Source organism: Pteropus alecto, unplaced genomic scaffold, assembly GCF_000325575.1.
Source record: "Pteropus alecto unplaced genomic scaffold, ASM32557v1 scaffold29, whole genome shotgun sequence".
NCBI lineage: Eukaryota > Metazoa > Chordata > Mammalia > Chiroptera > Pteropodidae > Pteropus > Pteropus alecto.
In genome coordinates, this window is record NW_006443120.1 from 1,674,390 (window position 1) to 1,698,877 (window position 24,488).

Sequence of the window (24,488 nt, forward strand, 5' to 3'; positions counted from 1 at the left end):
ATAAAGTAGTCTACTGAGTGTGCAATAGCATCATGTCTTAAAAAACAATGTACATACTTTAATTAAAAAACACATTACTGCTCAAAAATGCCAACCATCACTCTAACCTGTTGGAAAAATGGCTCCGATAGACTTGCCAGATGCAGGGTTGCCACACACATTCAATAGGTAGAGAAATGCAATATCTGTGATGCACAATAAGGAAAGTGCAATAAAACAATGTATGTCAATAATTTCTGCTGTATGAGTTATGTTTCTTAGTAGCTCTTTTTTAATCCTGAAAAAGTTTACCTGTTTTTTTCCTAACTGCCCAAAGGTTAGTGCCTTAAATAAACAACATTTACTTTGTTCACAAATTGACACTTAGGTATAACTGCAGCCAGTCTCTGTGCCCCTCAGCTTCAACTGGGGCAGCTGGCTGTGCCTGAAATCATTTGAAGGTTTGTTCACCAATATGTCTGGTGGTTGATGCTGACCATTGGTTGGAACTTTGGGGAAGACAGTTGGAACGCCTACTCTCGAACACCTGGGCTCTCATTGTGGCCCGAAGTTCCTCACTACATGGGGGCTGGGTGCCAAGGTTAAGCAGCCTGAGATACAGGGCCAGGCAGAAGCTATGTTGCTTTTTCTAAACTGGCTTAGGAATTCACACAGCATCATTTTCACCACATTCTGTTCTTTAGGAGCAAGTCACTAAAGTTGACTCATATTCTACCTATGTATGGAATGAATATTTCAAAAATGTATGGACATATTTAACAACCAGCTTAATCTAACCACTGGCCATCATTGTTTCTATGCCTCTCATGTGAAAAAATACACCAATCCCTACCTAATTCCCCTACAAGTCTCAATTATTATGATGTCAGGCTCAGGCCCAAGTCCAAGATTTTACCATCTTAATCGGGTACAAACAGAGATGAAATGCCTGGAGTGTGGCCGCTGAAGTAAAGCTCCTTGAGGACAATTCATTTCAATATGAAGACTTGAGAACCAAAGAAACAAGTTATCTGCCACCCCCCACACGATATTCTGCTAAATGGCTAAAGACTCACATTCAGAAATGGAAAATGGAAGGCATAATTGTCCATAGCAATTCTGAAATAAAGTCTGAGGTGCGCCTATAGTACTTTGATGAGGACTTAGTCTTAGCCTCAGGTTAACCTCTAGGCTAGAATACTCTAAAGGTTGGTCATGCACATGTTTGGCACCTAAAGCTGGCTCTTGTCTGGGACGTTAGCTGAGGCCATCTCAGTTGAAACATCTATAAGAGGAATGACTGTGTACCCTGGGTTTCTTCATTCTTCACAACATGGTATCTGGGTTCTCAGGGTGAGCTTCTCTAGAAATAGAAAGTGAGATGGAAGTTGTATCACATTTTCTAACCCAGATATAGAAGTCACACAGCAGATCTGCCATATTCTATTCACTAGAAACCAGTTACTTATTAAGGCTATCATGCATTTAATAGAAGGAAATTTTATAAGTTATCAAAGGATTTGCAGACTTGTTTTAAAAATACCACATCCACTCACATTTTTTTACAAAATAAGCATTGTTTCTAAAGGCAAGTAGTTCTTTTCAACTCAGTATCACTGAATTTATAGCAGGATTGTTGTTGTTGTCATCACTTTTCTTTAGTATGTTCACTTATTTTGTGGAATGTAATAAAGGATTACAAGATAACGCTATTGAATTCAGGCATATTTTTGTGTTCAGCAATATGTGGGAGTCATCCCACTAAATTTTTACTCTGGGAAATATGATTCTTTCATAATACTGGAAATCATTTCTGCATGGAATCAAATTTCAAATTAGCACAAAACATTTGTAGTTCAGTAAATGGCTTGTAGCAGAGAATCTGTATTTATAAGATTCATTAGAGTCTTATTTTAAAAATCTTAGCGTGAGAGGCTTTTATTGACTGAGGCCTAAATTACTCCATATGATAACTCTAAACTTCTTTTAAAATTATGGACAGTTGGATGGAGGAAGAGATAAGAGACTTTCTACTAAAATGTGATTCAAAGTCATTTTATGGAGGAAAGATGTGATAAGCTCAGACAAGAAATTATGGAAAATTAAGTATGGATGTTTTATGACAAAGACAGTGACAGGAAAGGATGTGTTTTTGTGACCTGGTGGTCTTAACGTTGTTTCTGATTCTGCGTAATTCAAGGTTCCACATTCTAAGACTCCAGCACAGTACAAATCACATTTTATTGCAACTGAATTTATTTCATAACTTAATACTTGTTTTGAGTTATCTCATAACCAAATTCTATTATCTTATTCATGCAGACTGGTGATCTTCCAGCAAAACTGGAAACTGCATCTTCAAAATGTTTACGTCTAGATGAAGAAAATCAGTTTCTCCAACAGCGGTTATTATCCATGAAAGAAATACAAAAGAAATGTGAAAAACTAGAAAATGAAAACAAGAAGTTGAAACAAGAATTAGTAAACCTCAAGAGTCACATAAAAAAGAATATGGTAAAATACAGTGAAGTTGAACAGTATAAACAGGAGATTGAAGAAAGAGCAAGACAAGAAATACTCGAAAAATTAGAAGAAGTCAATCTCTTTTTACAGGTTAATTTTTGCCCTTTAATGTGTTTTAATTCATTTCACTGCACATTACATTTTGGGTACACACACTGTATGCGTTTCCTGTACTTCCCTTAATAGCAATTTGTTTTGCAGATTTTTGGAAGAACGATGGCATTTGTTTCGCCCTTTAAATATTTCATTTTCTTCATTTCACCAAAAACAATTGATCTCTGAGAATGTTTCTTCCCGAAGAATCATTTTATTTTTCAGACCTGTTGATATAAAACAAGAGTATTAGAAATAAAAGAACATTTGTGATTTAAAAATTGTACCATTCTCTTTGTTTATTAAATATTATTGTTCAATTTTTAACATTTAAAATTGATGCTATGCTGTTCTTTGAATTATCAGGGAGTTGGATACTAAAAGGAGAATATTTGACTTTATTTTCATAATTCAGATTTAATTCAGTTGACATTGTTGATACATATTTTAAACTTAGGCTCTTTACCATTTCTAGTTTCTCTGAATCAACTCAAAACCAAAGGAAATGAATATACTATAATTATTCAGGTTATAATTATTACAAAAATATGTCCTTTTTATTTGCTTTAGGCACAAGCAGCATCTCAAGAAAACTCAGAGTGGTTAAGAGAGAATAATTCTACAATAAGAAGTCAAATGGAACTCAGAATTAAAGATCTGGAATCTGAACTCTCCAAAGTAAAAACTTCTCAAGAAGATTCTAATAAAATGCAATTGGAAACATATAAGCAACTCTACCTAGAGGAACTGAAAGTTAGAATGTCATTGGAAAGTGAACTAAATGTGTAAGTAAAAGCATGGAATCAGAGAAAATAAATTTAGCTCATAATTTGCCTCTAAAGCATAATTTTTAACGAACCAGGTTCACGAGATTAGTATAAAGTGAAAGCTAACTAAATATAATAATCTTGGAAAATTATGTCAGAAAACAAACTTGCCTTTAAATGTTAGTCCAGGACAGTTTGCATTTCTGCTCCATTTTTGTTTTGACATGACTATTTCCTCCCCTTTTTATATTTTCATATAGTAAACATGATCTAGTCTTTAAGCTAAGTGTTTTTGAAGTTTTATAATTTAGATGGCAATATTATTATAAAATTTTCTGTCTGAATTCTGCTAAGGAGCAATTTTAACGAGTTTAATTATTTTTTTGAAGACAACAGCTTAAACCCAAAAGGTTAGGTGCTCTGAACATTCTGGCTCTTGGTAAATGTACAAAGATTGTGATCTTTGTTATAATCACTAGAGGGTGTCTTGAGAAAACTGATCCTTTCTAGTTTTTCTGGCATACCTAATGGCATACACATGAAATAGGGAAAAATGAGCACAGGGGTAAAGTGCCCTATAATTGACAAAATGGCTAAAAATAATAAGGTGGCCTCTCTGAGGATGGGGGTGTGGGTTGTAGAGGACAGAAAGGGCAGATCCCACTGCCAATTCTTTGGTAAAGATGTGATAAGCTAATTGCCTCTGGAGTTGTTTTGGTTCATTTTGATCATCAACTAGGCTATCTGGTCTCCCCTAGAGGCTGTTGCTCTAAATTATGTCCAGTCCAAATGGTTAATTTCTCCAAGATAATGAGTATATGGTACAAGAATGGGGAAAACACATGTTTGGAAATGCCTTAGAGGGATTTTTTAAAAATCTCTAAACTGGTTTATTACATATGCCTAATGGTACGCTCAAGAAGCTCGTAAGTACAGCCATTCCTGAAGGCACCAAGTATCACGTGAGAAGCTGTCTGCATCACTGATCGCCATTCCTCTCCCCTCCCTACTTTGAATTGATTATTAGTTAGTAATCCCCCTAGAAACCTATGTACTTGTTCAGAACAATTGTAAACCTATACAGGTATATAGGGGTCTGCTCTGACATATTTTCAGTATTAAAATTCTGTTAGGTAAGAAATTTCACTTACTATTATGGCAACTTAAAAAAAAATGCAGGTCATTAGGGAAGAATGAAATACTAAGCCTGTGTTTTTTACAATCTTCACAGGAAAAATGAAAAGCTAGCAGAGATCAGTTCCGAACTTCTAGAGAAACAGCAGAGCAGAACTTTACTCTGCACTGATATTACAAGGCCAGTCCTGGAGCCACCAGGTGTTGGAAGTCTTAATCATAGTCTCATAAGCCATAGAAATCTTGCTCCAAGAGTAAACTTGGTGACTTCTGCCTCAACCCCATGGACTTCAAATAATAGCATGGACGCTTACTTTACCAAGGTTGGTTATATTACCTTCTTTCCCTTGGGTTTCAGATTTCTGATTATGTTTTGTTGATAATTTGGTGAAATGCTGAGTTGTTTCCTTGATGAATGCACACTAAGTAAAAGTCATAATTATGTGTGCTAATAAAGAAAGGAGACAGAAACTTTGTAATATTTCTGAAGTCCCTGAATCTCTCATGTTCAAGAGGTACCTATCATTAACTATTCAGTAAACATAACTAATCAGACACACTTTCAGTTTCATGAAAAGCTGTCTTTATATTCAGTTTTAGAAATTACAATAGAGTAAAATGGAATACTTGGTGATGCTTTGGGTTACTTTCTAAGTGATTTTAATTTGGTGATGGTTCAAAACAATTTTAAAATTCTGGTGCACCCCAGGTACTTCACCCTTAAGCATTAATGAATAATTGACTTGCACACCCTTAACCATATATGGTCTTTCTTTTGTTTTCCAAAGGTTGGTGGTTTAGGCCAGTTTTTGTTTTCTCTCACCTGTGCTACCTGAGCCTCCTGGGTCCAGGTGTGGGGGCTTCGTGGTGGGCTTGGGAGCCCTGGTCTGAGTAACCAGGGTGGTGGGTATCGCTGCTGTATCCAGGTCCCCAGGGTCTCTGGGCACCACCACTGGGGGTGGTGATGGAAGATGGGGCTGTGACAGAAGATGGTTAATAAGCCCCTATGAGCTGCTACATGGTTCTCTATGGCCACTGGGAGAACTGTGCTCTGGCCTGGAGCCTGAGGACTTGTCTCTGCTACTGCTACTAGTCTCTCTAGTGATGCAAACACTGCTGTAACTGGGGAGGGATCTGGGTTCCTGGGGAGGCAGGGGATGCTGTGGCCACCCCTTTGACCCTCTGGTGGGCTGTGTTGTGGGAGAAGCACCCCAACTCCTCTGCCAATATTGCCTTTCTTAAGGCTGCAAGCTCAGACTTGTCTGCCTGGAACTGCAGTTATGGGCCTGTCCCTGTCCTTCCCCCATCCTGCCTCCCTACACATTCCAATATACCCACCTTCCCACCTCCTGATGTGTGGATTTTTTAGGCATCCTAGTGTGCTGAGCAGAGGAGCCTTTGTTGGATTATAGATGTCTGACTAGTTGCAGATTTAAGGGAAGTACAAGTGGTTGTCTCAATTGGCATGGTGCTGATATCACTTTCTAAAATATCCATTTCAATCAGTGCCATTGGTTTATGATTTGGATGCTGTTTTGAGGGTCTTCTCAATTCAAAGAAAAGTAGCATAGGACTGTGCTAAATGAGACTTCAGCCCTGTTTTTGGATTGGGCTGCATCATAATAAATCACAGGAGAGTAAAGCTAAGGAGAGTACAGCCTTTGGCCAAATAGGGACTACGTGCTTTGAAGTGGTGAAACTGGACTACTGGGTACCAAAGAAAACAAATGTCAGATACCACTCTAAATTGTTAGGCATGATGCACACTTAAAAGGTTCTCATTAGTTCTCACCAGAAAAATTAGATATAGCATTATTTTATTAGGTGAAGATGAAAGAGTATGTAAATATAAAAGCAATTTAAGAGAAGATTTTTTGCGGAAATATTTCCTTATTAATTTTTTGTTCAAAATTATGTGTTTATTATTTTTTTAAATATTTCTGGATCAATTAAGACATAGTTTATTTTAAACTTGATGTTGTAGTTCCAAGAGATACAGAGTTCCCTTGTGGGGCATTGGTTGCCTGATCATGCCAGGTTTAGTCAGAGATTAAAAAGCAGCACTCTGTCAATATCCAGACATAGGTCTCCAACATCACTACAGAATACGTGGAAGGACTTTTTATATAGCTGGTCTTTACAGAATTCTTAGATGTGCAGAAAGAAGGTGTCTTCTAGAGATGCCTGTATTTTAATGAATGCTACAAGGAAAACATCATACTTTGAGAGAGGGAGTAACATCCCATCTAAATATGATAGAAAGGGGTGAGATTCTTTAATAGAGCACTATAAAACAACCTCCTTCTGAAGATTTTTAGCTAAGATTCTCGAGAGTCAAATATTAAAAATATTAAAAATAGCATTAATATTAAATGTGTTTATCAGTCACCTTTATTTGCAAGGTTTTAACATTTTGGACTGTTTTTACTATGAAGTTTTAACTTATTCAGCATTGTATTTCTAAATTTAATGACAGTAATGATAATAAAGTATTGCTCTAAGTCTGTGATTTCAGTTGTACTGGTAGTCAAAGCAAGTTTTCTCTGCGTTCATAACTCTTAAGTGTATGGCCTCTGTCACCAGTGCATGAAGTTCAGTCTTGCCCATGCAAAGCCATTGTAGTGGCACAGGTCACTACTTACCTGTTTTGCTAACTTTAACCTTCATTTTTCACATTCTAGTTAAATCCAGGGATGTTATTCCTATATTTCAGAAGTAATTTTATACTTTAATTCTATTGTGTAATTTAATTGTACTGTTATAAAAAAAAAAAAATTAGCCTGAACAGATATATCACTAGTTATTTTATCACTAGTGATATATGACTAGTTATTTAGATTTTTCTTACATATAGAATGTTTTTCTAAGAACTGAAAATTTACTCCAGACAACTTTACAACAGATAAAATTTCTCTGGTTTCAAAAGTTTTTATGTTCAAGACTTTTTAGTATTTATGTGCCTAACGCCATGTATGGCCAAAATATTTACTCAATAAATAGGTTTTAAATAGGAAAATTCAATTTTACGCTGATTGATTCTGGACTTTTCATCTATTACTGACACTTTGAGAAATTTTCTAGTGAGATTTTCTTTTATGTCTCAAATGTTATATAAATACATCAAAACTAAAACAGTTAATAATTAAGACATCAGAAGCATGGCGGTGTGAGGGGTTCCCTTGATCTCTCCCCTTGAGGTGATAACAAGGTGAATAGCTATAATCCAAGGGAAGATTTCCAGCCTAACACATGAACACTTCTGAGAGATCAGAGCATCCGAAGTGGGTGAATTGGGCCATCAATTCCACAGGTCAATACTTCATTTTACCACTTCAGCAAATGCTCCACAGTTATTTCATCTTTGGAAAGATACAAATAATTGATCAACTTCTTCCTATTCTTCATTCATTCATTATCTCTGGACTCAATTTTTCAGCTCCTTGATCAACCAACTTTTCCTCGGTTCTTGGCTCTGCTGCAAAATACATGTTTTTAATATACACAAACTGACAAGTGCATTTCCTTCATATATTAACCTATTTATAAATGGATAATCAATTGCAATGATTTATATGGGTAAAGTTGCTTGATTTTATGTCATTATATTTATTTTTATAACATTTACCATAAGAATGAATCAAATTTTAACTGAAAAGTATCAATAGTTACTGGAAATATATTAACTTAGGAAATGTGTATATGTGTAGTGGTATGTATGTGTTTACTGAATTGGTTTCAAAAGAAGAATTGAACATTATTTTTCAACCTGTAGTGTAAATCTAATAGAAAGGTAGCCATTCAGTAAATTCTCATTGAATGAATGAACATATATTTGTATTTTATTGTGCTTTGCTATTGTTAGTGTCTCACTCTGTTTCTTTTTCTAAAATGTTCCTTTCAACTTTTCCCTCTTTAAAGTAGGAGTTGCTTTGAACAAGGTACGTGAATTATAAAGTCAAGGAAGAAGAAAATATTTCTATACGTGTTGTGTAGTTATCTTTTTTGTTGGAGCCTTTGTGATGTAGATGGCAAATGACACTCCTCTTCCCCTTCTGAGCCAGAACGTAGGAGTCAGGAAGGTGGAGATCACTTTACTTGCTTTGTTACCCACACATACTAAGAATGTGGAGGGTGTGGCTTAGATGTGTGGCCACAATGGGCTTCCAAACTGACTCCCGAATCAAGAATTTCCCCACACAGTTGTCAGCAGAAGAAATAATGCTTGACACCTGTCTCAGGGGTAGTCTGCTTACTGCAGAGATGAGGGCAGATTCAACTACACATTACTGTGGGAAAACAAATCCTTTCAAAAAAGAGATCTAAAAGTAAGCAAGCATTTCTTAAAGGTTCCATCTCTCAGATTCACCCATTTGGAAAATTTTCCCTCCTCTCATGAGGAAGGTATAGAGTGTATAAGTCCTCATGTGGAAAATTGAGGCCTGAGAAATGAGGTACTTCTGTGATTTCTGACTGAGCTGGAACTGTAGTTGAAATTAAGCTCATGTCTTTTGTATATACCAATTAATGAAGAGAGGTTGGACAGAAGTATGCTAGATAGTAAAGAAAAGTCTGTTTTGTGTTTTCGATTTTGCTATAGATACTCCGCAACATGGATAATTATTTGTTAATTAATTTTCGTAAAGCAAGGTCTCTTAGGAGGGAAATAAGTGTTCTTTAAAGAGTCAAATTCCTCGATTTAAGCCTGCTTTGTTTACCAAAAGATATTTCCCTTCAATTTCTCACTCCTGTGGTTTAAAAAATGTGTGCTCTATAAATTGAGTGTATATGCTGCTCATACTAGGAGTTACAGTATTAATTTCTGGTCCATTATTTTTATTCATGACTTTAAAACTTATAATTTAGTTAGAAAGCTATTAATTGTGTCTTATGGCTAAACATTTTGAGCTACATGACCAAGTATTACATATTCATTTTCTCTGAGTTACAGTTAAAAATCTATGTAATTTTCCTGATTACAGGGAAGTAGATAGCATAGAACTCTAGGTTTATTAAGAAGACCTAAAGCCCATTCCTGGACTGCTGCTAATAGGTTTTTTGACCATAGGCAATCTATAATTTCTCTGAGCCTTGTTGCCTTTCATGTAAAATTAGAGACTTTGACTAAATCATGGACTATCATTCTTATATAAAAATTATTTTCAAATACTTGAACTGTTCTTTGTTTTAAAATTTTTGCATGAAATTTTATTATATAAAATAAAGACAAATGGAGCTGCCTAGCTAAAGAAGGGAGAGACTCTGGTTCTGTGTAATCTTGCACGTATCCCCAGTGGAACCTTAGATTTCTATGGGACATAGTGGAGAACAACCAGCTATAAGAAAATCCTCTCAGTAAAACTTCTTGAAGTAAAATTGCTGACAAATTGTTTTCCTTTATATGATTTTCTCACCTTTCTATATTTTTGATAAATGGAGAAGTATAAATCAAATTGCGGATGTGTTCTCTGCATTAATGTTGGACTTCCAGCTCCTTCCACCATCTGAACACAAATCCTTACCTAGAAGTAAACATAAAGGTCACAATAGTAAATATGTAGGAAGAGCGCTTTTGGGGGAAAAGGTAATAAAGTTACATCAGTGGTTTCTTAATGTAATTCATGAAAAATGTGATTTACATTTTATATATTGTTTTTGAATGGTAACACAAAATTGTTTCAATAAAGGCCTCTCCCTTTGTCTGGTATTGAGTTCCTGATTTTATAAGGCCTTTCTAGTAATGATGTCACATTATTCATTTTATAAGCCCTGCCCTTCATGCCATTGTCAAAAATGGTGTTATGGAAAACAGTCTGAAAATAATGGGAAACACGTTAGCCAATAAATTTGTCTTCACATCTAAACTTTGGAGAGGCATGGTCATTGTCGCTACAGTATTTATTATCTTCAGTATACTAGTTTAAACTCTGTTTTGGGCATTTAGTGAGAAGATACCTTTTATAAGAAAGGTCTGAAGGAAAATACTCTAGATGGGGACACTTGTAACATAGTTTGAAATATTCTGACACATCTCATGATTAAGTAAATGATGGCTACAATTAATTGAATGTTTCAAAAATTGGCCCTAATTTGTAGAGAGGAAACATAGTTGCAATTAAATGATCATATATTGTTGTTTGTTGTTTCTAACTCTACAAAGTCATCAATCAGAAAGTAAGTTTGAAAACTGGCTTTAACCGTTATGTCTCCCTTATTCAAGCAGATTTTCTGAAATCTTAGGTTCCATATAAATAAATGTTTCAGGTATAGTATACACAGCAAAGTAGTTTTACATATTTTTTTGTGAGTAGAATTTTCATGTAACATAACATTACCACTTTCATCATTTTACTTTCAAAATTTAATAGCACAGAACACACTTTATGATTTTAATTTTCTAAAAGTGTAAGGATAGAAAGATTATATTATGGAAAACTGCATTAAAATGAAAAAAAACTAATTAAACATATAAAGGGCAGCATTTCTAAGAACTGCAAAACAATGCATTCTGTGTAAAGTAAGACTTCACCTATTTAAACTTCTTTGTTCCAATCAGAGATCGAATGAAACATTGCCCTTCTAAACTTATGTTTACTCAATAGACCATATCGATTGTACTTTCATCAGATGAATTTAAATAGCATTATGTACATATGTTCTCTATTATCTAAAATTTAAGAAGTAGAAATTTATTTTATTTACATGATAATTCTATGTATGTAATCCCCAAGTTAGGTGTAGTCTCTCAAAGTATTATTTAAAGAGCGTATTACATAAATTATATATTATTCCTACAATAATATCTGTTTAAGTTAAATACTTAATTATATTTGCTTTATTTCAGATGCAGCAGGAGATGGATAAAATGATAACTAAAGAATTCAAAGAAGGTATGTTGCCAAAATTTATTAATTCAGTTTCGATATCATTGAGTTCTAATATGAACTATAAATAGTAAATGGCATCCCATATATGTTTGGATAATATACTACATTAGGTATTTTCTTCCACACAGCAAATGGATAATATACTACATTAGGTATTTTCTTCCACACGGCAAATGGAAAATGTGACAGCATAAACATTCATAATGAAAAATACACTCATTCCTCATTTATTTATCATATTCCATAGCTTGTTAAAAATCTCAAAGTCCGTGTATCTCTTTTTATTTCTGGCTCCCCTTTTCCTTTCCTCTACCATCTCTATGGAACTGTCAACCTGCATACTGAAACTACTGTCAGAAACTGGGCTTCATCAACTTCTCATGTTTCTCCTAGTGATAGATAAGGCCCAATAACCAGACTCATCTAGTCATACTTAGCCAAGCCATTACAGTTTCTATAGCTGTCACCTGCTGGGTGACATTTCCATCTCCAGTCATTGACTTTATCCTTGGTTTACATTTTTCCCTGAAGAGAGAAACTCCAAATTCCTTTACATGAAATAAAAACACTAAGATCAATTTAGTTCTTCCCTAATAATTCAGCCTTATCTCTTGCTCCTTACCTTATTCTGCTCCTTTGCTCTAGCATCTAGCCAAACTGGACTACTTCTAATTCCACAAATGTTTTCCCTCATCACTCATCTTTGCATCTACCTCTTCCCTCTATTTTACATACTATTGCTTGTCCTTCAGGTATCAACTTATATATTACCTCCACCAAAAAGCTGGCACAATACTGGAATGTTTTTTCTGTTTGTTCCAATAGTGTCTTGTTTATATTTGTCATGGCATATATATCTCTGAATGAAAATTGTCTGGTCATCTGTTTTTTCAGTTGATAGTATATGATTGTTTAGGGATGAACCATGTCATCATCATCTTGTAACTCCAGTGTTTGTCGTACTACCTTAGCACATGGTTGTTGAAAAAATGAATGACGATGAAGAAACCAGAAGCTCTGACACTTAGCCACAGAGCAATTAATTCAGTGTGCAACCAGGAGCAAATTATATTTAATAGTAACCTCATACTGTGTATTTTTTCATTGTTCTTAACACTTATTTTTAGTCATATGTTAGATAATGAATATAATTCTTTCTTTTTCTTTCCAGCAACTGCTGAATTTGAATATGAGTCCCATAAACCTTCTCCTCTACATTCTACTGATGATCTACTTTTGAAAGCCTCACAAGAACATACACAGATTTTGAAGAAAAATTATATGATCTAAAACATAAATAATAAAAATGTATTTACTGATCTATTTATATAACACTTTGTTTCCCATTAACCATATGACACATCTTTATTAAAGGAAAATATTTGTGTATCATATGTGGATGGTGTAAATTTATACAGTATTTTAAACTGTTTCTTGGCATCTAACTAGCTTTTCAGCAGATTTTGTGAATGAAAACAAACACTATTGAGTTTTAAATACTCAAACTGCCCAAACACCTGCTATTTAAACAAGACCCATACAACCAAGTTTTCATTGATGTTAGTGGTGTTCATTGAGAGCTCTTTTTGTATTTTTCAATATTTTAATTTTTTATTAAATTTATTGACATGACATTGGTTAATAAAAGTATATAGGTTTCAAAAACACTGTTCAATAATACATCATACATATATCGCATTGTGTGGTCATCACTCAAAATAAAGTTTTCTTCCATCCCCATATATTTGACCCATGTTACCCTTATCTACCTCTCCCCACTCTCTTTTCCTTCTGATAACTACTAAACTGTCATCTGTGTCCATGAGTCCCTACTTGTTTCTCTTGTTTGTTTAATGCTTTCAGTTTTATATCACACTTATGAGTGACATCCTGTGGTTCTCAGTGTTTTCTGTCTGACTTATCTTGCTTAGCATGATCATCCCAAGATCCAACCATGTTATTTCAAATGGCACTATTTCATCTTTTCTGATGGCTGAGTGTTATTCCATTCTATATATGCCCCACATCTTCCTTATCCACTCATCTATTGGAGAACACTTCAGTTGTTTCCATGTTTTGGCCACTGTGAATAATGCTGCTAGGAAGATTGGGGTGCATATATTTTTATGAATATTTTCAAAATTTTGGGATAAATACCCAGAATAGAGATTGCTAGGTCATATGGTAGTTCTATTCTTAGATTTCTGTGGAACCTCCATGCTTTTTCCAATAGTGGCTGTACCAATTTACATTCCCAGGAGCAGTACATGAGGGTTCCAATTTCCCCATAACTTCTCCAAAATTGTTATTGTTCATCCTGTTGATGATCGCCACTCTAATAGGTGTGAGGTGATAGCTCATTATGGTTTTGATTTGCATTTCCCTAATAGCTAGTGAGGCTGAGCATCTTTTCATATGTCTGTGGCCATTTGTATGACTTCTTGGAAGAAATGTTTCTTCAGGTCCTCTATCTATTTTTTTTTTTTTTTTGGATTGCTTGCTTTTATTGTTGTTGTTGACTTGTATGAGTTCTTTGTCTATTTTGGCCATTAGGCCCTTATCAGAGATATTGATTGCAAATATATTCTCCCATTTAGTTGGTTTCCTCTTAGTCTTGTTGATTTTTTTTTTCTGTGCAAATGCTTTTTTAGATTGATATAGTCCCATTCAGTTATTTTGGCTTTACTTCCCTTACCTTTTAAATCAAATTCATAAAATCTTCTCTAAATCCAAGGTCCATGAGGTTAGTGCCTATGTTTTCTTCTATGTGATTTATTGTTTCAGGTATTATATTCAGGACTTTGATCCATTTTGAGTTCATTTTGGTGTATGGTGACAGAGAGTCTAGTTTCATTCTTTTGCTTGTGACCTCCCAATTTTCTAGCATCATTTATTGAAGAGGCTTTCCTTTCTCCATTGTATGTTTGTGGCTCCTTTGTCAAAAATTACTTGTGAGCATTCTGGGAAACATGGCATAGTGAGAGATGTCCTCAGATCTCTCCCCTTGAAACAACAATAAGCTGAACATCTAAAACTGAAAAAAAAAAAAAAAGCATCCAAACTGCACACCAGCACATCTGAGCATGGGATCTGCATATAAGGGCTACCACAGGTCGAACCCTGGGTGTCAGGCGGTGGACTGGGAGAAATAAAGAAGCTGCTCCGCTCAGCTGCCAGAGCTACCTGTAGGAGAAAGGAGAGAGGTGAAGGTGTGGCAATTTCCCAGAACAGCCCTGCACGGGAAAGCTGTGAGCTCCCCATGGCTGGTGGGCATCAGGGCACACTAATCAGGACAAAAAGCAGAAAAGGGGGACAGGACCACAGAGAAACAACAGTTGATTTTTACCAGCCCTGGTTGCAAAACCGAGGCTGGGCCACAGTCATCATCCCCCAACCCAGAGGGACACTCTACCTATGCCCTCTAAGACAGATCACCATGGAACCCCCAGGAGAATCTCAACAAATGCTGCCAAGACTGTTGCTAACACTGACAGGGAATGAGACTGAGGGTAGTGAGCATGATTAAATATCTACAATAAAATAAAAAAGGCATTATTAAGGCTTTATATGAAGCAGGGATCCAAGAGGCTTCACCATCACCTACTGGAAACCAAAAGAAAAGTGCCTTCGATCACCATGGAACCCCCAGGAGAATCTCAACAAATGCTGCCAAGACTGTTGCTAACACTGACAGGGAATGAGACTGAGGGTAGTGAGCATGATTAAATATCTACAATAAAATAAAAAAGGCATTATTAAGGCTTTATATGAAGCAGGGATCCAAGAGGCTTCACCATCACCTACTGGAAACCAAAAGAAAAGTGCCTTCTTTGCAGCAGACTGAAAAAAGAGATGAAAAGAGACTTTATATAATAATAATTTTTTCTGTAAAAACAGCAGAACACATTTCCATTAATGCCCAGGCAGAAAAATAGTCCATTAAACCATGAACAAACAAGGTGACAAGGCATCTAAGAAAGAAAGAGAAAAATCTCCAGAAAATAAGCTTACAGACATAGAAATATGCAACTTAAATGACAGAGAATTTAGGATGATACTTCTGAAAAAAACAATGAGATCGAAAACAACTCAAATCAACAAGTTCAGGAATTAAAAAAATAACTAGATGAGCAGAGCAAGGAGATTGAAACCCACAAAAGGAACAAATAGAACTTCTGTAGATGAAGAACACACTGCAAGAGTTGAAAAATGAAATAGCAGGCTTGAGAAATAGAGTAAATAAATAGAGGAAAGGATCAGCGATATCAAAGACAGAAATCTAGACATAAATCAGAAGGAAAAGAGAGAAATCAAAGAATGAAAAATAATGAAAGAGAAATTCAAGAACTAGCTGATATCTTCAGGAGAGGAAACATAAGAATAATGAGCAATATCGATGGCAAGGAAAAGGAACAGGGACTAGAAAGCATTTTCAGACAAATAGTGGATGAGAATTTCCCAAATCTAAGGAATGAACTGGAGCGTGGAATTTAAGAAGTCAACAGAACACCCAATTACCTCAATACAAAAAGGCTTTCACCAAGACACATTGTATTAAAGTTATCAAAAATCAACAGCAAAGATAGAATTCTCAGGGCAGCCCAGGAGAAGAAAACAGTAACTAATAAAAGAAAACCCATTAGATTATCATCAGACTTCTCAGCACATACCTTACAAGCCAGAAAGGAATGGAATCAAATATTTAAGCTATTAAGTGAAAGGAACTACCAGCCTAGAATAACATATTGAGCTAAGCTCTCCTGTAGATATGAAGGAGAAATTAAGACCTTTCCAGACATACAAAAATTGAAGGAATTCTCCACTACAAGGCCTGCACTACAGAAAATACTGAAAGGGGTCAGCTCATCTAAAACAAAATGACAACAACAACAAAAATACATAATTAGGAGTAAAGTGACTATTAGGCAAATAGAAGCTGAGGAGTGCAAACCATACTAAGAACAGGGCATTATATTCTTAAAAAATAAGAACAGAATTGCTATTGCAAGATAGTAATGAACATTCAGCATACATAGAGACAAATTGAGATAACAGTGACTGAAAAGAAGAGGATTCGAAGATCCAAATTCACAAAGGGGAATAGAGATAAGGCACACAAAGAAGAAAATGGACAACTGTATATATGTAACTAACCTTTTCATATTCGTAATGATAACCACACACCAAAGATTCAGAATTGAAGTATATAACACAAAACAAGAAGAATTAGAGGTAAAAAGCACAAAATCCAACCAAAATAAAGAAAACAGAAACACATGGACAAGGAAGCAATGCAAACACCGAGATACCAGAAAGCAAAAGATAAAATGGCTATAAGAAGACTTCATATTTCAATAATCACTCTAATGAAAATGGTCCAATAAAAAAGCACAGAGTTCCAGAATGGATCAAAAAACAAAATCCAACCATATGCTGCCTCCAAGAGACACATCTCAGCTCCAAAGACAAATATAGGCTCAAAGTGAAAGGGCGAAAAATAATATTTCAAGCAAATGGCATTCAGAGAACAGCAGAAGTAGTGGTACTAATATCAGATTTTAAAAAAGACTTCAAAATAAGAAAGGTAAAGAAAGATACTGAGGGACACTTCATAATGTTAAAGGGAATCATGTACCAAGAAAACATAACACTTATTAATATCAATGCTCCCAATCAGAGAGCCCCAAAATATGTAAAGCAATTACTAACAGAACTAAAGGGAGAGACAGATCAAAACACTATCATAGTAGGGCACCTACATACTCCACTGTCAGATATGCACAGGTCATCCAAACAGAAAATAATAAGGAAATAACATTATACCAACTGGACATAATTGACATATACGGAGCCTTCCGTCCCCAAACAGCTGCTTATACATTCTTCTCTAGTGCACATGGAACATTCTCAAGAATCTACCACATACTGGGACAAAGAGATAGCCTCAACAAATATAAGAGATTTGAAATCTTACCAACCATATTCTCTGATCATAATGCTTTGGAACTAGAGATAAACTGCAAAAGGAAATCAAGAAGAACTACAAATACATGGAGATTAAATGACATGCTACTGAAGAATAACTGGGTCAGGGAAAAATAAAAGAGGGATTAAGAAATACATAGAAACAAATGATAATGATAGTACAACATATCAAAACTTTTGGGACACGGCAAAAGCAGTCATAAGAGGAAAGTTCATATCATTACAAGCCTATTTCCAAAAACAAGGATGAGCCCAAATAAACAATCTAATGGTTCATCTTAAAAAAAAAAAAAATAGAAAAGGAAGAACAAATGAGGCCTAAAATCAGTAAAAGGAAAGATATAATCAAAATTAGAGCAGAAATAAATGAAATTGAAAACAAACAAAAAAAAAGTAGAAAAAATAAATGCATCAAAGAACTGGTTCTTTGAAAAGGTTAATAAAATTGACAAACCCCTGGCTAGACTCACTAAAGAAAAAAGAGAAAAGACACAAACAAAAGATGAGAAATTATGACTGACATCACAGCAATACAAAAGATCATGCAAGAATTTAATGAAAAAGTATATAACACCAAATTTAGTAATCTAGAAGAAATGGACCAGTACTTAGAAAAATACAACCTTCCTAGACTGAATCAAGAAGATCTGGAAAATCTAAGTAGACAGATCAGCAGTATGGAAATTGAAACAATCATCAAAACCCTACCAAAAAGTAAAATTCCAGGACCAGATGGCTTCACCGGTGAATTCTAACAAACATTCAAAGATGTAATACCATTCTCCTCAAACTCTCCCAAAAAGTCATAGATGAGGCAATACTTCCCAACTCATTTTATGAGGCCAATATTACTCTGATACCAAAACCTGGTAAAGATAACACACACACAAAAAACTACACACCAATATCTCTCATGAACACAGATGCAAAAATCCTAAATAAGATACTAGTAAACTCAAAGCAGTGTTTTATTAAAAAGATTATACCCCACTCTCAAGTGGTCTTCATCCCAGGGGCACAGGGATGGTTCAACATACACAAATTGATTAATGATACACCACATAAACAAATTTTAAAATAAGAATCATGTGATCATATCAATAGATACAGAAGAAGCTTTAGACAAGATATAGCATCCATTTATGATCAAAACACATAACAAAATCAATATAGAAGGAAAGTACCTTAACATAATAAAGGCCATAGATGACAAACTCTCAGCTAACATTATACATAATGGTGAAAAACTAAAAACCTTCCTTCTAAGATCAGGAAAAGGCAAGAATGTCCACTATCACTACTGTTATTCAATATAACATTGGAGGTCCTAGCAAGTGCAATCAGACAAGAGAAAGATATAAAGTTAACCAAATAGGAAATGAAGAAGTCAAACTGTCTCTATTTGCTGATGACATGATTCTCTATATAGAAAATCCTAAGACTCCACAAGAACACTAGAAACAATAAGCAAATACAGTAAAGTTTCTGGATACAAAATCAACACTAAAAATTCCATAGTGTTCCTGTACTCTAACAATGAAGTGTCAGAAAAAGAAGTAGAAAAAATAATTCCTTTTGCAAATGCAACAAAAAAGATAAAACATCTAGGAATAAATTTAACAAAACATATGAAGGACCTATATGATGAAAATTACAAGACCCTATTAAAAGAAAATACAAAGAAGTGAAAAGATATTCCATGTCCTTGGATTGGAAGAATCAACATAGTTAAAATGACCTTATTACCTAAAGCATTGTACAGATTTAATGCAATCTCCATCAAAATCCCATTGGCATTTTTTAAAGAAATAGAACAAGAAATCATCAGATTTGTATGGAAGCACAAAAGACTCTGAATTGCCAAAGCCATCCTGAGAAAAAAGACTGGAGGCATCACTCTGCTCGACTTCAAATTATACTACAAAGTTACAGTAATCAAAATGGCATGGTATTGGCAGCAAAACAGACATGGTATTGGCAGCAAAGCAGACACAGGGACCAGTGGAACAGAATTGAGAGTCCAAAAACACACTCATACTTATACGGGCAAAGAATATTTGACAAAAAAAGCCAAAAACATACAGTGAAGAAAGGAAAGCCTCTTCAATAAAAGGTGCTGGGAAAACTGGGAGGCCACCTGCAAAAGAATGACACTAAACTGTTGTCTATCACCACACACCCAAATTAACTCAAAATGGATTAAGGACCTGAATCGAAGACCTGAAACGTGCATAAAAGAAAACATATGAACTAAACTCAAGGACCTTGGACTTAAAGAGGATTTCATGAATTTGACCTCAAAAACAAGGAAAGGAAAAGCCAAAATAAATGAATGGGACTACATCAAACTAAAAAGCTTCTGTTCAGCAAAAGAAATCATCAGCAAGGTATAGTGACAACCATCTGAACGGGAAAATATATTTGCAAGCAACACCTCCAATAAGGGCCTAATATCTAAAATATACAAAGAACTCATATGACTCAATAACAACAAAAAAGCAAATGATCCAATCAGAAAATGAGCAAAGGACCTGAACAGACCCTTCTCCCTACAAGATATACAAATGGCCAACAAATATTTGAAACGATGTTCAATATCGCTAGCTATTAGGAAAATGCCAATCAAAACTACAGTGAGATACTATCTCATACCTATTAGAATAGCTATAATCAACAGGACAAGTAATAACATGCTGGAGAAGATGTGGAGAAAAAAGAACTCTTATACACTGCTAGTGGGACTACAAATTGGTACAGTGACTATGGAAAACAGTATGGAGGTTCCTCAAAAAACTAAGAATTGATCTACCATATGATCCAGCAATCCCTTTACTGGGTATTTACCCCAAAGACTTGAAAACCCATATCTGAAAAGATATTTGCACACCGATGTTCATAGCAGCATTATTCAATGACCAGAACATGGAAGCAACAGAAATGTCCTAGAATAGATGATTGGCTAAAGAAGCTGTGGTACATATATGCAATGGAATATTACTCAGCCATAAGAAGAGATGAAATACTGCCATTTGTGACAACATGGATGGACCTCGAAATAATCATGCTAAGCGAAATAAACCAGCAGAAAAAGTTGAAAATCACATGATATCACTTATATGTGGTATATAAACCTAAAAGCAACAAATGAACAGGACAAACAAACAGAGACTCATGGACATGGAAAATGGACTAGTGGTTACCAAAAGGTAGGGGGTGGGGCAGCAGCAGGGAGGTAGGCAGGGTAAGGGAGTCAAATACAGTGGGCTAGGGGGAGGGCGAAGTGGGTAAAGGGGATCAAATAGATGGTAGCTGAAGGAAACTAGACTTCGGGTGGTTAGAATATATATAATATATAGATGTCAAATAATATACACCTGAAAATTATATAATTGTATTAAAAATCTTATCCCAATAAATTGAATTTTAAAAAAAGACAAAAAATAATAAATAAAAAATAAAAATAAATTTAAAAAATTACTTGCATATATGTATATATAAACATACACACACATACATATACATACACATATATATGTATATGGTTTATTTGTGGACTCTCATTTCTCTTCCACTGGTCTGTGTGCCTATTTTTCTGCCAATATCATGGTATTTTTATTTTTGTCAATTTTGGGTATAATTACAAGTCAGGCAGAGTGATACCTTCTGCTTCATTCTTTTTTCTCAAGATTGCTTGGCTATTTGGAGTATTTTTTTAATTCCTTAGAAATTTGATGTTTGTTCTTTTTCTTTAAAAAATATTAATGGGATTTTGATGGAGATTGCATAAAATCTGTATATTGCTTTGAGTAATAAGGTCATTTTAACTATGATGATTCCTCCAATTCATGAACACAAAATATCTTTTCATTTTTTTGTGCTTTCTTCAATTTATTTTAATAATGTCTTATACTTTTCAGTGTATAGGTCCCTCACATGCTTCATTAGGTTTATTCCTAGGTATTTTACTCTTTTTGTTGCAATTACAAATGGAATTTATTTCTGAAAATTTATTGTCAATTCATAGGAATTCTATGGATTTTTTGTACATTGATTTTGTACCCTGAAACTTTACTGTCTTTGTTTTTTGTTTCTAATAGTTTTTTTCTGTGGAGTTTTTAGAGTTTTCTTTATAGAGAATCATGTATACTGCACAAAGTGACAATGTGACTTCTTCATTCCCAATTTGAATGCCTTTTGTTTCTTTCTCTAGCCTAATTGCTCTAGCTAGGACTTCCAACACTATATTGTATAATACCGGTGATAGCAGACAGCCTTGCCTTGTTCCTGAATCTACAGGGAAGGCTTTTATTTTTATCACCATCAAGTATGATGATAGCTGAGGTTTTGTCATATATGGCCTTTATTATGTTGAGATAGTTTCCTTCTATGCTCATTTTATTAAGTGTTTTAATCATAAATGGATATAATATATTGTCAAATACTTTTTCTGCATCTACTTTATATGATCATATGATTTTTATCCTTCATTTTCTTTCCGTGGTATATTACATTAATCAATTTGTGTGTGTTAAATCATCCTTGTGCCCTTGGAATAGAGCACACTTGATTGTGATGTTTTGATTGTATTGGGTATATGATTTGCTGGTATTTTGTTCAGGGTTTTTGCATCTGTATTTATCAGAGATATTTATATATAGTTTTTCATTGTCGTCATTTTTATCTTTACTAGGTTTTGGTATCATGGTAATATCGGCCTCATGAAATGGGTTAGGAAGTACTGCCTCTTCTTTAATTTTTTGGAAAAGTTTGAGAACAGGTGTTAACTAATCTTTGAATGTTTGGGAGAATGCACTAATGTAGCCATCCATCTGGTCCTGGGCTCTTACTTTGGGGGAGGTTTTTGATGATTGTTTCTATTTCCTCACTGTTGATCAGTCTATTCTGATTTTCCAGTTCTTCATGATTCAATCTAGGAAGGTTGTATGTTTCTAAGGACTTGTCCATTTATTCCAGATTGTTGGATTCGGTGACGTAGCATCTTGCATGGGATTCTTGTATGATACTCTGTATTTCAGTGGTATCTGTCATAACTTCTCTTTCATTTCTGATTTTGTTTATGTCTGTCTTTTCTCTTTTTTCCTAAGTGAATCTAACCAGTAGTTTGTCAATTTTATTGATCTTTTTAAAAGACCAACACTTTGCTGCCTTAATGTCTTTTTGTTCTCAATTTCATTTAATTCTGCTCTAATTCTTATTATTTACTTTGTTCTGCTGACTTTGGGCTTCATTTGTTGTTCTTTTATTAATTTTAGCATGTAATATTTAGTTGTTTATTTGTATTTTTCTTCTTTCTTGAGATAGATCTGAAATGTACGGACTTTGTTCCTAGTATCCCTTTTGCCGTGTCCCCAAAGTTTTGATATGTTGTATGTAATTCTCATTTGTAACTGTGTGTCTCTTGCTCTCTCCTTTTATTTCTTCTTTGACCCAGTCATTCTTTAGTAGCACTTCTTTAATCTCAACATATTTGTGTTTTTTCCTCACTTTCTTTCTGCAGTTGGTTTTTAGTTTTAAAGCATTGTGGTAGGATAGGCTCAGTATGATTTCAATCCTCTTAAATTTGTTGAGGCTAGTGTTGTGTCCTAATGTATGGTATGTCCTTGAGAATATTCCATGTGTGCCAGTGAGGAAGGTATAATCTGGTGTTTGGGATGAAAGGCTCTGTAAATGTCTATTATGTCCGATTGTTCTAATCTGTCTTTTAAGGTTGATATTTTCTTACTGACTTTCTGTTTAGATGCTCTCTCCATAGCTGACAATGCAGTGCCTAGGTCGCCCAGTATAATTATGTTTTTGTCAGTTTCTCCCTTTCATTCTGTTAGTAGTTCCTTCACGTATTTTGGTGCTCCCTGACGGGAGCATATATATTGATGTATTGCCACCTTAATCATTATGAAGTGTCCATATTTGTCTCTCAAGACTTTTAGTTCTTGAAGTCTGTTTTGTCATATATAAGTATGGCTATCATACTTTTTGTAGATGCCATTTGCATAAAGTATGGTTTTCCACCCTTTCACTTTGAGTCTATATTTGTCTTTGGGACTGAGATGTGTCTCCTGAAGGCAGCATATGCTTGGGGTTTGTTTTTGATCCAATCTGCTACTCTGTGCTTTTTTATTGGTGAGTTCAGTCCATTTGCATTTAGGGTGATTATTGAAATATGAGGGTTTTCTATAGACATTTTATCTTTTGTTTTCTGTTAGCTCAGTGCCTCCACTGTTTATTTTGGATCTTCTGTCTATGAATTTAATCTGTTGGTATTCAATACTTATTTTCTCTTTCCTATTGTTTTCTGTTACCTATCTCAGTTCTGGAATTTTTGGTCTTGTTACTATTATGTAAAGGAAAGTTTCAGATCTATAGTAGTTTTTATCTCTGTGCATATTATTTTTATTCCCTATGGAAAATTTGGATTCTTACTCTGTCCACTTTTCTGTTTTTATTGTCTCAAATTATCCTTATTTGTGTTGTGTTAACTGTTGTCTTCTCTTTTCATTTTTTTACCTTTAACCATTATATAATATTTTAGATTATAGTACTATGTTCTTAATAACGGTTGCACTTTCCTGTTTCTGTCTGTCTGTTAGTCATCTTGCTCATAGTTTCGTATTTTTTTTAACTTTAAGTAGAATGACCCTCTACCTAATGAATCTACCTATAATGAATCACCATATGATCCAGCAGTTGTACTTCTGGGTTCTTGTCCATAGAAATCTAAAACACTAATTTGAAAAGATATATGCATCCCTGTGTTCACTGCAGCATTAGTTACATTAGCTGAGCTATGTAAGCAACCTAAGTGTTCATTGATAGACTATTGGATAAAGGAGAGGTGGTACATATATACAACGATTAAGAAATGGGATAAGAAATAAAATCTTACCATTAGCAACAATATTGATAGACCTAGAGGGTATTATGTTAAGCGAAATAAGTCAGACAGAGCAAGACAAAACCATGTGATATCACTTATTGGTAGAATAAAAAAAAAAAACCCAAATAAACAAAAGAGAAACAAACTCATAGATATAGAAAACAAACTGATGGCTGCTGGGTGGGAAGGGGTGTGGGGAGCTGGCTAAAAAATTTAAAGGGATTAAGA

At 34.7% G+C, this 24,488-nt stretch overlaps 1 protein-coding gene across 1 annotated transcript in view; it reads left to right on the top strand.

The window, feature by feature from the left end:
- Positions 1–12,670, top strand: part of LOC102879118 (ankyrin repeat domain-containing protein 26) — a 104,436-nt gene extending 91,766 nt beyond the window's left edge. Inside the window, 6 exon segments of the mRNA XM_025040540.1 lie at positions 1,218–1,332; positions 2,302–2,592; positions 3,166–3,380; positions 4,594–4,819; positions 11,338–11,383; positions 12,552–12,670. Coding sequence (XP_024896308.1) covers positions 1,218–1,332; positions 2,302–2,592; positions 3,166–3,380; positions 4,594–4,819; positions 11,338–11,383; positions 12,552–12,670 — 1,012 coding nt within the window.
- Positions 12,671–24,488: the final 11,818 nt, after the last annotated feature.